The 13,360-nt window shown below is 54.9% G+C and overlaps 1 protein-coding gene across 2 annotated transcripts in view; it reads left to right on the top strand.

Moving 5' to 3' along the window:
• The window catches only part of Pde2a (phosphodiesterase 2A), a 59,155-nt gene extending 47,059 nt beyond the window's left edge, over nucleotides 1-12,096 (top strand). For both annotated transcript variants that reach the window (XM_027942850.3, XM_027942852.2), the window contains 24 exons: nucleotides 176-329; nucleotides 576-628; nucleotides 844-918; nucleotides 1,000-1,041; nucleotides 1,556-1,624; nucleotides 1,728-1,858; nucleotides 2,618-2,729; nucleotides 3,181-3,220; nucleotides 3,331-3,394; nucleotides 3,901-3,973; nucleotides 4,100-4,277; nucleotides 4,414-4,526; nucleotides 5,189-5,266; nucleotides 6,182-6,304; nucleotides 6,806-6,876; nucleotides 7,093-7,215; nucleotides 7,573-7,660; nucleotides 7,891-7,938; nucleotides 9,065-9,139; nucleotides 9,280-9,379; nucleotides 9,651-9,763; nucleotides 10,116-10,154; nucleotides 10,271-10,377; nucleotides 10,693-12,096. In XM_027942850.3, the coding sequence (XP_027798651.2) occupies nucleotides 176-329; nucleotides 576-628; nucleotides 844-918; nucleotides 1,000-1,041; nucleotides 1,556-1,624; nucleotides 1,728-1,858; nucleotides 2,618-2,729; nucleotides 3,181-3,220; nucleotides 3,331-3,394; nucleotides 3,901-3,973; nucleotides 4,100-4,277; nucleotides 4,414-4,526; nucleotides 5,189-5,266; nucleotides 6,182-6,304; nucleotides 6,806-6,876; nucleotides 7,093-7,215; nucleotides 7,573-7,660; nucleotides 7,891-7,938; nucleotides 9,065-9,139; nucleotides 9,280-9,379; nucleotides 9,651-9,763; nucleotides 10,116-10,154; nucleotides 10,271-10,377; nucleotides 10,693-10,903 (2,280 nt within the window). In that variant the 3' untranslated portion in view covers nucleotides 10,904-12,096. The remainder of the gene's footprint in view (nucleotides 1-175; nucleotides 330-575; nucleotides 629-843; nucleotides 919-999; nucleotides 1,042-1,555; nucleotides 1,625-1,727; nucleotides 1,859-2,617; nucleotides 2,730-3,180; nucleotides 3,221-3,330; nucleotides 3,395-3,900; nucleotides 3,974-4,099; nucleotides 4,278-4,413; nucleotides 4,527-5,188; nucleotides 5,267-6,181; nucleotides 6,305-6,805; nucleotides 6,877-7,092; nucleotides 7,216-7,572; nucleotides 7,661-7,890; nucleotides 7,939-9,064; nucleotides 9,140-9,279; nucleotides 9,380-9,650; nucleotides 9,764-10,115; nucleotides 10,155-10,270; nucleotides 10,378-10,692) is intronic.
• Nucleotides 12,097-13,360: the final 1,264 nt, after the last annotated feature.

Raw genomic sequence — 13,360 nt, 5'->3', positions numbered from 1 at the left:
ATCTTGAAAGAATCTGAGGGCTAGCGATGGAGACACACCCTATTTGTTCATCCACGGAGGGACGCTCCAGGGCAGTGGGAACCCCCGGTAGCGTGGCATGCTGAGGGCGGAGCTGTTTGGGCTGGGCGGGGCGAGGGTGGGGCCAGTGGCGTGCTGACCACTCGGTCCGCCCCAGACCCTGGTGGCCTTCAGGAGGGTGCAGGCCCTGCAGCAGCGCGGGCTCGGCGCGGCCCCTGCAGCTGTCCAGAACCCCCCAGCGGTCACAGCGGAAGACCAGAAGGGCGGGATAGAGTACACCGACCACGACCGAAAGATCCTGCAGCTCTGCGGTGAGGGTCCCGCCTGGGCAGGTCGGGAGGGCGGGGCAGGTAGAATTGGAGGAGTGGGAGGGGCCTGAGAGGAGTTGGGCGGCCCCGCCAGAAGTTGGAAGGGATGCCTGAGGGCTGGGTGGTCCGGTTGGGGCGGGGGCGGAGGCGGAGCCTTGCGTAGTCCTGGACTTGGCGATGCCGAAGGGACCTGGACCCGGCCACCTAGGCAAATCGGGGCCCTCTCTGATCCGCGCCCTGTCCTTGCAGGGGAACTTTACGACCTGGATGCCACTTCCCTGCAGCTCAAAGTCCTCCAATACGTGAGTCCCTGAGCCCCTCCCACTCTCCTCAGGGTCCTGGCTCCCTGCAGGGACCAACTTCCCCCCAAACTCTCCATCTCAGTTGGTATTGCTTGTTCCGCCCCTCTCTTTCCTCCACAAACCTGAAGAGCCTCCAAGAGGCGAGAGGGTGGGGTGGGGTGACTTCATACCAACCATTCGCTGTCAACCCTTCGCTCTGTCCGTCACCCTTTCAGCTTCAACAGGAGACCCAGGCATCCCGCTGCTGCCTTCTGCTCGTGTCTGAGGACAATCTGCAGCTTTCCTGCAAGGTGAGGGCCTAGGTCCACTGGCAGAGCGAGGGACCTGGGTTTGCCTTTCCACTAACAGGTCCTCACTACTCCATTTCTCAGGTCATCGGAGATAAAGTGTTGGGGGAAGAGATCAGCTTTCCCGTGAGTCCTGTCTGGGTCCCCTGTGTTGGAGTCTGCAGGGACTGCTAAGACCTGCTAGGCAGTTGCAGGGGGGAGGGGGGTTTGCCTAAAGGAATTGAGGTCCTCTAGAATCTCTTGGAATCTGGTGAAATTAATCTGGACCTTGGGATCTGCTTAAAATTACAAGGTATCTCGGTATGTTATGATCAGGCTCCACTAGAACTCTCTTATCATATACAGGAAGGCTTACATGAGGACCAGCTCAGTTCTAAAATACTCTGTTGGAGTATTTTTAGATATGAATCTGTCCAGATCAGTGAGAATTCTTGGAGTCTGCTTATCACCCCCCTAATTTGGGAAGAGCCTAGAGTCTTCTATAGATGATTCTTCCAGACCTCCCCCTAGCTCTCTGCTCCTCAATATTTAACTCCATATACTATTTGGACTGACTGTAGTGTTCATTGAAACTGGGGATGGGTTGAGATCCCCTGACCTGGGAAGAGCTGGCCCCTGACAACCTCTCCTCACTCTCCAGTTGACAATGGGTCGCCTGGGCCAGGTTGTGGAAGACAAGAAGTCCATCCAGCTGAAGGACCTCACCTCTGTAAGCCATGGCCTGCTAAGCCAGGGGAGGGGAAAAAGGGAGGACTCCCTGCCTAGCCCCCAGAACCTGCCCTGACTTACTCCCTCTCTCCTCCCCTTTGCAGGAGGATGTGCAACAGCTGCAAAGCATGTTGGGCTGTGAGCTGCAGGCCATGCTCTGTGTCCCTGTCATCAGCAGGGCCACTGACCAGGTGGTGGCCTTGGCCTGCGCCTTCAACAAGCTTGGAGGAGACTTGTGAGTCTGGGTGGGATGATGTGTATCAGGAGCTGGAGCTGAGGTGGGGCAGGGCTCTACTAGGATAACAGCGTGGGAAGGGGACTACCCAGAGAGTATGCTATCTAAGCAGTGCTGGGCTGAACAGTTTGTCAGTGCTAGACTATTAGGGGCTTCTAGACCCTTGCAGCTGTTGCTGGCTGAGGCACAGGTAATCCCAGACTCTCCATCATCTTTTTGACTTGGTTAAAGCCATGTTAATATCCAGTCATTTCCCCTCCCTTTTTGGAGAGGCACTTGGGCAAGAGCAGGAGGACAACCCAAGGGCAAGTCTCTAGTCTGAGGGGGGAGACTTGGCCTTGGTCCGGGTAAATCCCCAATCAGAGGAGGGATTTACAGCTCTGGTTTTAAAAAGCAATAGCCTTGTGGGTGTCATCGGGGCACCTGTAGTCCCAGCTATTGGGGAGGCTGAGGCAGGAAGATAGCTTGAGCCCAGGATTTCAAGGCCAGCCAGGAAAACACAGGGAGTCCCTGCTTCAAACAAAAACAAAATAATAGCATGAGAATAAAACCACACTTTAGTCTGAGAAGTACAACCTTCCCCTCAGGGAGCTTTCAGTCTAAGGTGGCAGGCAGGCAGTGGAGCAGCCCCAGCAGAGGAGATATATGGTTGGCTGGTGGCTGCCTCTATGGGGTTTCTGGGGGCACAGAAGTAAGGAGAATTGGGGAGAGAAGCCTGTCTTCCCTTCCCTCTTCAGTGACCCCAGCCCCTCCCTCCAGGTTCACAGACCAGGATGAGCATGTGATCCAGCACTGCTTCCACTACACAGGCACAGTGCTCACCAGTACCCTGGCCTTCCAGAAGGAGCAGAAGCTCAAGTGTGAGTGCCAGGTGAGTGGCCTGCTTTGAGCCCCTCCCGGGACGAGTTCACCCAGCTCACCCAGCTCTCAGGACTAGAGAGCCAATCCCTAAGGAGGTGTCCATGCCTTCCTGGACCAATGGCTGCCCTGCCCTGCAGCAGATAGGTAACCTAGTAACCTGGCGGCCTCTTAAGAAGAGAGGTCAGTAGTTTCCTCAGGCCCAGCCCAAGCAACACCGGCCACAGGCACTGATCGCCCTCTAGTGTTCAATGTGGGCAGTTAGACAAGAGATATCTTCCCACTTTCTCTGGGGCTATTTTCTCACTTCTTTATTTATTAGCCAAATGACATATTAGATACTGTCAGATTCTAGCTTGTCCAGAGAGCACAAAACAAGGAGTGAGAAGCCCCTGGGAATTTTGAAGTGGGGAACTGGATAGAGGGTCCTCAATCGGCTATTATTTCCATTTTCTCCTTTCCAGGCTCTTCTTCAAGTGGCAAAGAACCTCTTCACTCACCTGGGTGAGTGCAGTGTCCTCCATGTGAGGCTGTCTGGTTAGGAGCGGTGGGAAGGCTTGGCCTCAGTACTACAACCTGGTGTCAACATTGTGCTGTTCTTCTCCCTCCCCCAGATGATGTCTCTGTTCTGCTCCAGGAGATCATCACAGAGGCCAGAAACCTCAGCAATGCAGAGATGTGAGTGGATCTCCCTAGAGGGCTGGAGGGAGAAGGTTCTGGGCCTCAGTCCTCATTGCCTCCTTTCCTTTCCCCCTTCTCCACCTCCCTGCCTTCTTGTGGGACTCCACTGTGTGTGTGTGTGTTGCTGGGGATTGAACCCAGGGCTTTGTGCATGCAAAGAAAGCACTCTACCAACTGAGCTATATCCCCTGTCCCCCCACTGCATTTTGACTGATCCTTTATTTTGTACCTATCTCCCTACTGGACGGTAAACTCAACTGACAGCAGAGCCAGGGCTAGCTTTGCTTGCTGTGCCCAGCTCTTATCACAGTGCACTGCACATAGTAGGTGCTCTTTCGAGTAGACAAATGCCAGGAGCCAGCCATTCCTGAGGGGATCTCACTCCAGGGCATTCCCACTAGTTCTCAGAAATCTGGTCTCCACTCAAATCATAAGAAGTCGGGGTGGAGGGGGGTGGCTGGAGGGATGTCAGGGCTCTGAGGACTAACCTTATCTCCCCACAGCTGCTCTGTGTTCCTGCTGGATCAGAATGAGCTGGTGGCCAAAGTGTTTGATGGGGGCGTCGTGGATGATGAGGTGAGGGATTGTGTGGTCCTGGGCGGCGGTGGGGGTGTATGTGTGAGGGGGTGTCCGTGAATCCTCAGGGGGCCCTCGGTGGATAGGCCACTAACAATCCTTTCTGCTCCTTCCTTGCTGTGGCAGACCTACGAGATCCGCATCCCAGCGGATCAGGGCATCGCGGGCCACGTGGCCACCACGGGCCAGATCCTGAACATCCCAGACGCGTACGCCCACCCGCTTTTCTACCGCGGAGTGGACGACAGCACCGGCTTCCGCACGCGCAACATCCTTTGCTTCCCCATCAAGAACGAGAACCAGGGTGCAGCCTCCGGGCAGCGGGGGCGGGGCTGGGGCGGTCCAGTCGGGAGGGGCCTGAGCGGGGTGGGCGGGGCTCGGGAGGGCAGGTCCCTGCCCGGCCCCTCCGCTGTGGTTCCTAGCCCTTCTCCCTTCCCCAGAGGTTATCGGTGTGGCCGAGCTGGTAAACAAGATCAATGGGCCCTGGTTCAGCAAGTTCGACGAGGACCTGGCCACTGCCTTCTCCATCTACTGCGGCATCAGCATCGCCCATGTGAGGGGGAGGGACGGGGGCGGGACCGATGAGGGACAACCCCCTCCCCATTCTACTTCCTCCACCCTCTCTCCCTACTGGGTCTAGAAGGTTCAATTCCTGGGATGGGACTTAGATCCTGGGATGCTGCTGAGGTGCCACGCAGCCTTCAGTGCTCTGGGCTTAGTTTCCAGTTGGGGATACTATTTCTTGCCCTTTCCACTTAGCCTCTGGGTATCATGAAAAACCCTGGTTGCTGAAAATCTACCCCTGTCCTCCAGAAGCAACGACCTCAACCCAAACCCCTGGTCAACCTCTTTCTGACCAATATTGGGTCTCATTGTCCAGCTTGTTGGAAGTTCTGATCTGAGAATCCAACCCCAGTTCCCTGGCATGAGTCCCCTCCTTGCTGCTCTTCCTTCCATGGGCCTTAGTATTCATCACTGGAGTCTGGGCCAAGCCCTGGAGGGGTGCAAAGTGCCTCAAATGTGAAGAGGACTGGGGAGGTGGTTTCGGGAGCTCTGGACATAAGTCAGAGGTGGGGCCTGTACTCTGGTTGGAGCCAAAAGGCTCAGTCTGGGGTCCCAATGGGCTTCTGTCTCATCCCTCTGTACCACTTTTGGGTGTTTCAAGGATTTCACAGTTGTCTTGTTTGAGTCCTGTCTTTCTCTCTCTCTCCTCAGTCTCTCCTATACAAAAAAGTGAATGAGGCTCAGTATCGCAGCCACCTGGCCAATGAGATGATGATGTACCACATGAAGGTGAGGCTTGTGTGGCGTTTCTGTCCTTTTCAGGGCCATCTGCTCCTGTACCCTCCTTCCCTGCCTTTCAGAATCTTCAACAGCCCAGGTCAGGGCTGGGCTTTCTGACTGATTGATCACCTAGGGTAGAGAAGACAGACTCAAAGCAACACCTGGCCTCCTGCTCTGCTCAGGGACAGCTTCCCCAACTCCTACTTACAGACCTCTCCTCTAAGCTGTTTCTCAGTTCAGCACCAAGGCTGCAAGTAGCCTGCAGGCAGTATTCTACCCAGGGAAGAACTTGATTAAATCAAGTATTTCCCAAGTCCATGGAGTAAGTCCCATCTTGGGAATTACTGAAGGCTGGGAAACCCACCCAGGGCTTTTCCTCACCACTTCCCTGGGTATGAGAGTTACACAGTCCTGGGCAACCCTAACTGCTGATGTTCTAGCCCATTCACAGGTCCTGTGTCAGAATAGCTATTTTAAGCCTCAGTTCACAGTATGTGATAATCATTGTTCATTTGGACATTTCTTCTCATCTGTGTCCAAACTAAAGGGTCCCAGACTTTGTGAATAGGCTAAAAACTGTCATATGAAGAATTGAAGTTAGACTCTAGGAAGGTCTCCCAAGAGAAGGACTGCTAGGTTAGTGTCTATGAAAAGCCACCATGAGTTGAGGTGTCACAAAGGGGTGTCTCCCTGTCTTTGTGGAGGATAGGATATCTGCATAGGTAAAAGGTGGTCACCGGCAGGAAGGTGGGTTGTAGGGCTGGGTGGGGAAGGTGGAGATCTACCCATTCACAGTTCATAGGGTAGGGGCTCAACTGGGCTGCATTCTGTGTGAAGGATCCCCCACCTGCCATGGGAATTTGAGAGTGAGGACACTGGACAGGAAGGAAGCCATTGTCTAATTCTCTGGCTGGCTTCTTCTAGGTCTCTGATGATGAATATACCAAACTTCTCCATGACGGCATCCAGCCTGTGGCTGCCATTGACTCCAACTTTGCCAATTTTACCTATACCCCTCGCTCTCTACCAGAGGATGACACTTCCATGGTGAGCTGGCCCTCCCCTGCTTGACAGGGAAGTGGAAGGACATACAGTCAGAGATTTAAGTTAGATGTGCGTAAGAATTTCCCATAAGACAGGGTCATCAAGGAAGGCTATGGAGGCTCCTTTAGAGATGGAGTGGGCATGTGGTCTGTCATTATGGGGCTGTGGAGTTGTCCAGGGCCCAGGGGCTGGACTGGATGATCACCAAGAACAGCTCCAGGACCACTGATACTTGAGCTTGTGGCTTTAGGATTTGCAGCCCCTGCCCCATTTTTCTAAGATTTTAGGTGAGCTTTGTTCCAAGAGTTCTTAGTGCTAGGGCCCTTAGATGTCTAAAAGTTCACAGACATGAGAATGCTTGGTTCAACAATCTTATGATCCTTTAATTTAGATTTAAAGTTATAAGACTCCCAAATTTTGAGCTGGGACTTCAAAAATGTCTGAGGCAGGAGCCCCATCATGATATTGACAATTCCTCTCGTCCTTCTCATCCATTTCCTCCAGGCCATCCTGAGTATGCTGCAGGACATGAATTTCATCAATAACTACAAAATTGACTGCCCGACACTGGCCCGGTGTGTGCCCCTAGCCCTCCCCTGGGTGCAGACAGCCTCACTCTCACCTCTATTGGTTTCTCTTGAGTACAACTGCAGGAGACCCAGTCTCGTAGGGTTGGGGAGAATGCATGAATGAGATGCAATCTGGATCATGAATAAAGGAAGGCAGAGCCCAAAGGGCTTCCTGGAGGAGGGGAAGCTGAGACCCCTCTGCTGCCTCCTGTCCTCTCCCAGGTTCTGTTTGATGGTAAAGAAGGGCTACCGGGATCCCCCCTACCACAACTGGATGCACGCCTTTTCTGTCTCCCACTTCTGCTACCTGCTCTACAAGAACTTGGAGCTCACCAACTACCTCGAGTGAGTGGCTGCTCCTCCCCCACATCTGGCAGCAGCTGAGGTTCCCTCCCCTGGGAGAGGGAGGCATCTCCTATGAGGCAGGTCCTGTACCTGCACACTCATGGAGTCTTCTCAGCCTGGGGAGGAAGGTTGCATAGCCCCCGTCTCCAGGAGGGACTGGCTCAGGATTAGTGACTAGTGGGCCTGATTCCCACCTGGGTTTGCCACACTCCAAACCAGTGCTTCTTTCCAAGAAGGAGACTGGGGTGTCCCAACTGCCTGTTTGGGTGGCTGCTGGACACTTCCCAGCTGTCTCTCTTCTGGGGGGCTCAGAGAGGGAGCTGTGGGTGACTTTTCTTCTTTCTGGCTCCTAACCAGGGACATCGAGATCTTTGCCTTGTTTATTTCCTGCATGTGTCATGACCTGGACCACAGAGGCACTAATAACTCCTTCCAGGTGGCCTCGGTGAGACCTGCCCTCCCCAAGCAGGAGCCCTCCCTGACGTCTGGGAGGAGAGGTGGGGGCGTGAGAAGGGGAGCAGTTTAGAGCCTGGAGATGCCTTCTGGGGTTGCCCAGGGCTCTCAGAGAGGCAGGAGCGGGGCAGTGGGTAGGAGCAGACGCTGCTGAGTCTCAACTGTGGTGGATGCTTGGACCTGCATGTGAGGAGTGACTGGAGTTTTCCTGGGCTTTTCCAGAAATCTGTGCTGGCTGCGCTCTATAGCTCCGAGGGCTCTGTCATGGAGGTAATTGTCATTCTGCCCTGACCCTCTCTTGCTAATCCCCATAAGGCCAGTGACTTGCAAAGTTAGACTGTGACCCAGCACCTCCTGTTCCCACACCAGGCTCTCTAAACAGGCTGTGGGAGCTGCCGCCACTCCCAGGGCAAGTCTGGCTCATTTTCCTAACTGGGTTGGGGGGTTTGTGGGTGCAGATGGGTTTGTGAGTGGGGCTGTAGGAACTGCCTGAGCCAGGTTTGCAAAGGGACTACTGGGTGTAGGGTGCGTCCCTTTGGCTGTGTGGGTCAACCCTGGCCCCCTGTCCAACTCAGCCTTCTCAGCTTTGTCTTTTTTTTTTTTTTGTACTGGAGATTGAACCCAGGGATGCTTCACCACTGGGCCCCAGCCCCAGCCCTGTTTTGCATTTTATTTAGAAAAGGGTCTCATTGAATTGCTTAGGGCCTCGATAAGTTGCTGAGGCTGGCTTTGAACTCTTGATCTACTGGAATTACAGTGGCTCAGCCTTGCCTTTGATTGTTGGGTCCCCACCCTCACTTGGAGGATCTTTGGATCAGGACCAGGTCTGAGACATGTCTGAGTTTTCTGCACTTGTCTTGGCTCAGGTGGGAGCCAAATCTCCAAGGTCACTTTGCCCTAGGCTTCCTCCCACAACACCCTTCCAGAGGCTGCCCCTGTTTTCACACCCCCAGAAATGCATGTGGTGCTTGCCTTCTCCCAGGAGACCTGGCAGCAGCCCTGGTTGTGCCCTCTGTCCCCTGGCCTCAGCCAGCTCCTCCTCCGAGTGACAGCCTTTCAGCATCTGGAGACAGGGCCTTGCTCTCGCCTTTCCTTGTCAGCAAACAAATGTTTTCTGCATGAATTAGTGTCTAAGACTTCAAGGAAACCTTTCAAAATTTTTCCAACCTGTGATGCCCTTCAAGTTTACTTTACTGGGTCTCTCCATGTGACAGCTGAGGTGTCTGAGGCGTGGAGCTGGACAAGGACTTGCCCTGGGTCACCCAGAGGGTTGGAATAGCTCAGAAAGGGAAGCAGGACTCCTGAGTCCCCTTTCTACCTGGTTTGACTGCCTCTTGTGGGGCCAGGGTGTGGGGAGCCCCTTTGCCCCAGCCGTCCCTCTCTTCTCTTCCCCCAGAGGCATCACTTTGCTCAGGCCATCGCCATCCTTAATACCCACGGCTGCAACATCTTTGACCACTTCTCCCGGAAGGTGATGGGCGGGGAGCAGTGAGTAGGGGTGGGTCCAGCAACTGGCCCAGACAGAAGAAGGAGCTGTGGGTACTCCTCAGGGGTGAGTGGGGGGTTGTGTCCAGCGGGAGGCCATGAAGCTCCTCCCTTGACCCACCCCAGGACTACCAGCGCATGCTGGACCTGATGCGAGATATCATCTTGGCCACGGACCTGGCCCACCACCTCCGCATCTTCAAGGACCTTCAGAAGATGGCCGAAGGTGCCTGCCATTAGCCCTAGGCTCCCAGCCAGGGAGGGATGGGTGATCAGGGTGGGGAACTGCTTGGGGAGCATCCCCAGGGCTCAGACACATTCCCTTTCAGCATTGGCCCTTCCCTGGCAACATGGCCCCTCCCAAAAGACCCAGCACTGGCCCCTTGACTCCCATTGGGAAGGCCCAATTCCGTGGCTAGCTTTGAGGTGGGAGCCTAGTTCTCAGAGGGTGCAAGGAGGCTGCTCCTCCTCTCCTTAAACCCATGGTCCCCCAACAGTGGGCTATGACCGAACCAACAAGCAGCACCATAGACTTCTCCTCTGCCTCCTGATGACCTCCTGTGACCTCTCTGACCAGACTAAGGGCTGGAAGACCACCAGAAAGATCGCAGTAAGTGATCCCCTGTTTGCGAAGGTATAGGCTACACATTCTGCTCAGCTCTGTGACCCCTCTGCAGCCTCTCTGTGCTGAGCCCAGCCTGGCTAGATTTGGGGGAGACAGAAACCTAGACTACTCAGGTGATGGGTGAGGAGACTCAGGGTTGCACAGAAAGTCAGTGACTGGTGAAAGGTGGACCAGAACCCAGCATCCACCTCTTCTAGGACCACCTCACTGCCAGGCTTGGGCTGGTAATGTCAGGCCCTCAGTGGAACTGGATCACTCGGCCTCAATTTGCTCTTGGAGCATGGGCTTGTGGGGGTGGATCCCACCCACAGCAGGTAACAAGAACATTGTCTTCCAGGAGCTGATCTACAAAGAATTCTTCTCCCAGGGAGACTTGGTATGTTCAGGTTGGGGGAGCACTTCTGGCCTAGGCTGGGGCGGGATTGGGCTAGCCTGACCCTGGTCCCTGATGGAGGATCAAGAGGGGCATGCCTGATGTCTTGCTGCCTGCAGGAGAAAGCCATGGGCAACCGGCCAATGGAGATGATGGACCGGGAGAAGGCCTACATCCCCGAGCTGCAGATCAGCTTCATGGAGCACATTGCAATGCCCATCTACAAGTGAGTGAGCTCACAGGGATGGCTAGGGACTGCCTGGAGAGGGTGGTGCAGAGTGGGGCCAGCTGTGGGTGAAACAGTAGACATGGTGCTGAGTTTGTCCTTAACCAGCTCCAGCTGGTACACAGCTGCCTCCTGCCTCAATGGTCCCTCCATTTCATCCTTGGCCCCCAGCTGTGGGAGACCATCCTGCTTTCCTGTGCTAATCCTACAGCTCAGGCCCCTGCAGAAATTCCACCTGTGGTGTGACTCTTCATTTTTCTTGCTGTCTATGCTGAGTTTTAACCTCTAACTCTGCTCCGTCTCCAACTCCCACAGACTTTTACAGGACTTGTTCCCCAAGGCGGCAGAGCTGTATGAGCGGGTGGCCTCCAACCGTGAACATTGGACCAAGGTGTCCCACAAGTTCACCATCCGTGGCCTCCCAAGCAACAACTCGCTGGACTTCCTGGATGAGGAATACGAGGTGCCCGAGGTGGACGGCACTAGGGCCCCCGTCAATGGCTGCTGCAGCCTTGATGCTGAGTGATCCCCCCGGGACCCTTCCTGCCCGGCTCTTTTCCCACTACCCTCCACCAGTCTGGCCTGATGCACTGGGAACTAGAGCCATGGGTCCTGGATTCTAGACCAGGATGTGCCATGTCACCCTGGGCATGTGTGGACTTTCCTGGGCCTCAGCTTTCTCATCTTTAGAGTGAAAGCAACACTTCCAGCCTTGCCAAGACTTTGTGACTTGTCCTCCAGGAGCACAGGGGTGACCAATGAGCAGTGGGCCCTGCTCTGCTCCTCTGGCAGTACCCTGGCGAGTTCTCCCCAAGCCACTCTTTCTCTGAACAGCCTGGATGGTTCCTTCTGTGCCCCTTTCTTGCCTCATCAGATCTGTGTCCTTCTCCCCTGGGGGCCCCACCCCATTGGGGTCTCCAGGCTCCTCATGGAAGGGAAGGTGGGACTTCTCCATGAGCAGGGGAAACAATCACTAGCTCTGCTGTGGGCAGAAATGGAAATCAACACGGAGTAAAGGTGCCTCAGAGGACCACCCCTGTACTTGAGGGATACAGGGACTCCAGGAGGAAGCTGCCAGAGGGGCAGCTCAGTGTTCTGGGGAGGGGACTTAGGCAGAAAGCAGATAGGAACAATGAATGGGCAGAAGGATCCCATGCTGGGAGACAGGACAGATGTTTCAGCAATGCTTTCTGCTGGCTGTGTGACCCTGGGCAAGTTCCTTTCCCTACCTGGGCCAAACAGAGATTAAGACAATCTGTTCTCTAAGATCCTGTTTAGATAAAAGTCTCCACAGCGCCAAGGAGCCCGACAGAGGGTGTGAAATGTCTCTGCTACCCTAGGGCCCTGAGTTCCTCAGTGTCCCCTGAGTTCCTCGGTGTCTCCTAAGTACACCCCTTGGCCTGAGTCCTTCTCCCTTTCCTGCAGCCAGAGAGGAACCTGGCTTCACCCTAGCAGGGTTTCTCTCCTCTTCAAGGCCATATCCACCTGTGCCCCAGGGCTTGGGGTCCCTCCAGGGCCAGGCCTCTTGCTTCAGCCTGGCCCACTGGTTTCGCTCTTCTGTTTTGTTCTGTGTGTGGGGGCGGGGAGGGGCCACCTGCCTTACCTACTCTGAGTTGCCTTTAGAGAGACGTGTTTTTCTAGGACTCTGTGCACCTGTTGTATGTGGTCCTGTGGGCTGACCGCTTTGTACATGAAAATAAATCTATTTCTTTCTACCAACCCCGCCCTGTGGGGCTGTGGGCAGACCCTGCATGGGGTGGAGGGGAAACAGACCTGGGAAAGGCATATGTCCTTTGGAACTCCCCCAGCTGTCAGAGTCCCCCCCTGGTGCTTAGCCCTTCTTTGGGGGGGGGTTATAGTCCTCTTGGGTTACTCCCTGTGCCTGCCCTGTGCCCGCTGGTACATGCTCAGGGGCGGGTTGCAGATGGTGAAGCTTAGACATGGAGCAGTGAAGGGACACATCGATTTTTAAGAAATTGTGGAATGCAAAGAGAAGCTGAAGCAATCAGGGAGACTGCCTGGAGGAGGTGGCCTTCTATACCTGTGTGCTGGCCTACCTTGGTTGTCAGGCTGTACTGCACGGGTCCCAGACTCTGAACCTTGTTCTAGCTTCAGGATGCCCGAATCCCTGTTAAGTTCCACATCCCAGTTTCCCTGTGTCCTGTCAAAGGGGTTCCCCTGTGGTGAGCCCCACACCAGATCCATCCCTGGGTTGTGTCTGGGAGTTAGACCTTGCTCACCTGACCGTGTGAGTGTTTGCCTCAGCACAGGTGAGAGAAGCAGAATCCAGGTTGGGGGCCATGAGGAGGCTTGACTGGCAAAGTCTCCAGGCCCTGTCCCCAACTGGCCTAAACCTCTCTTCTGTTCATCACATCTTGACTAGTCAGGCTCGACCTGTGAAGGAGGAGATAGATAGGGCCAACCTGTCATCACAACAACCCCCCAGGATGCTAGCCTTGTGGATCGCTGCCTATGGGAGTATGGAATCCGCTTCCCTGGGCTAGATGGTCTCAGAGCCTCCCACCTTCCTCTTGGGGCTTGGGTTCCAGCACAGGACTCAGGACTGACCAGGGGGCTCCCAGGCAGGAGTAGGGGTATGTTCCTGGCCTAGGCAGGCAGGGGTTGGCTATCCTATTGATGCCCAGCTGACAAAAGAGTCTGCGTAGTCTGGCGGCTGCTCTTCTGCCCTTGACTCCCACGCCACCCTGAATGTGTGTACATGTCCTTCTTCCATAAGTCTTGGACAAAGAAGAAACAACCTGAATACAATCCCTAGGGGCTTTGCTGACCCCTCAGCCCCGCATCTGCTGACCATCCTCAGCCCAGTTGTCCTTTGAAGACCACGCTGTGACACAACCCTCCTTATCACCAAATTGAGTGAACAACCCACAGATGATTTCCTCACGCATGCAGGACCCTGTGCTGAGCCCAGAGTCTTTGTTCCTGGTCTGGAGGGTCTCACAGCTCGATGGAGGATCCAAAC

Source organism: Marmota flaviventris, chromosome 9 (genome assembly GCF_047511675.1).
Source record: "Marmota flaviventris isolate mMarFla1 chromosome 9, mMarFla1.hap1, whole genome shotgun sequence".
NCBI classification, from domain to species: domain Eukaryota; kingdom Metazoa; phylum Chordata; class Mammalia; order Rodentia; family Sciuridae; genus Marmota; species Marmota flaviventris.
The sequence above is the reverse complement of the archived record's forward strand: the minus strand, read 5'-3'. Positions and strand labels throughout refer to the sequence as shown.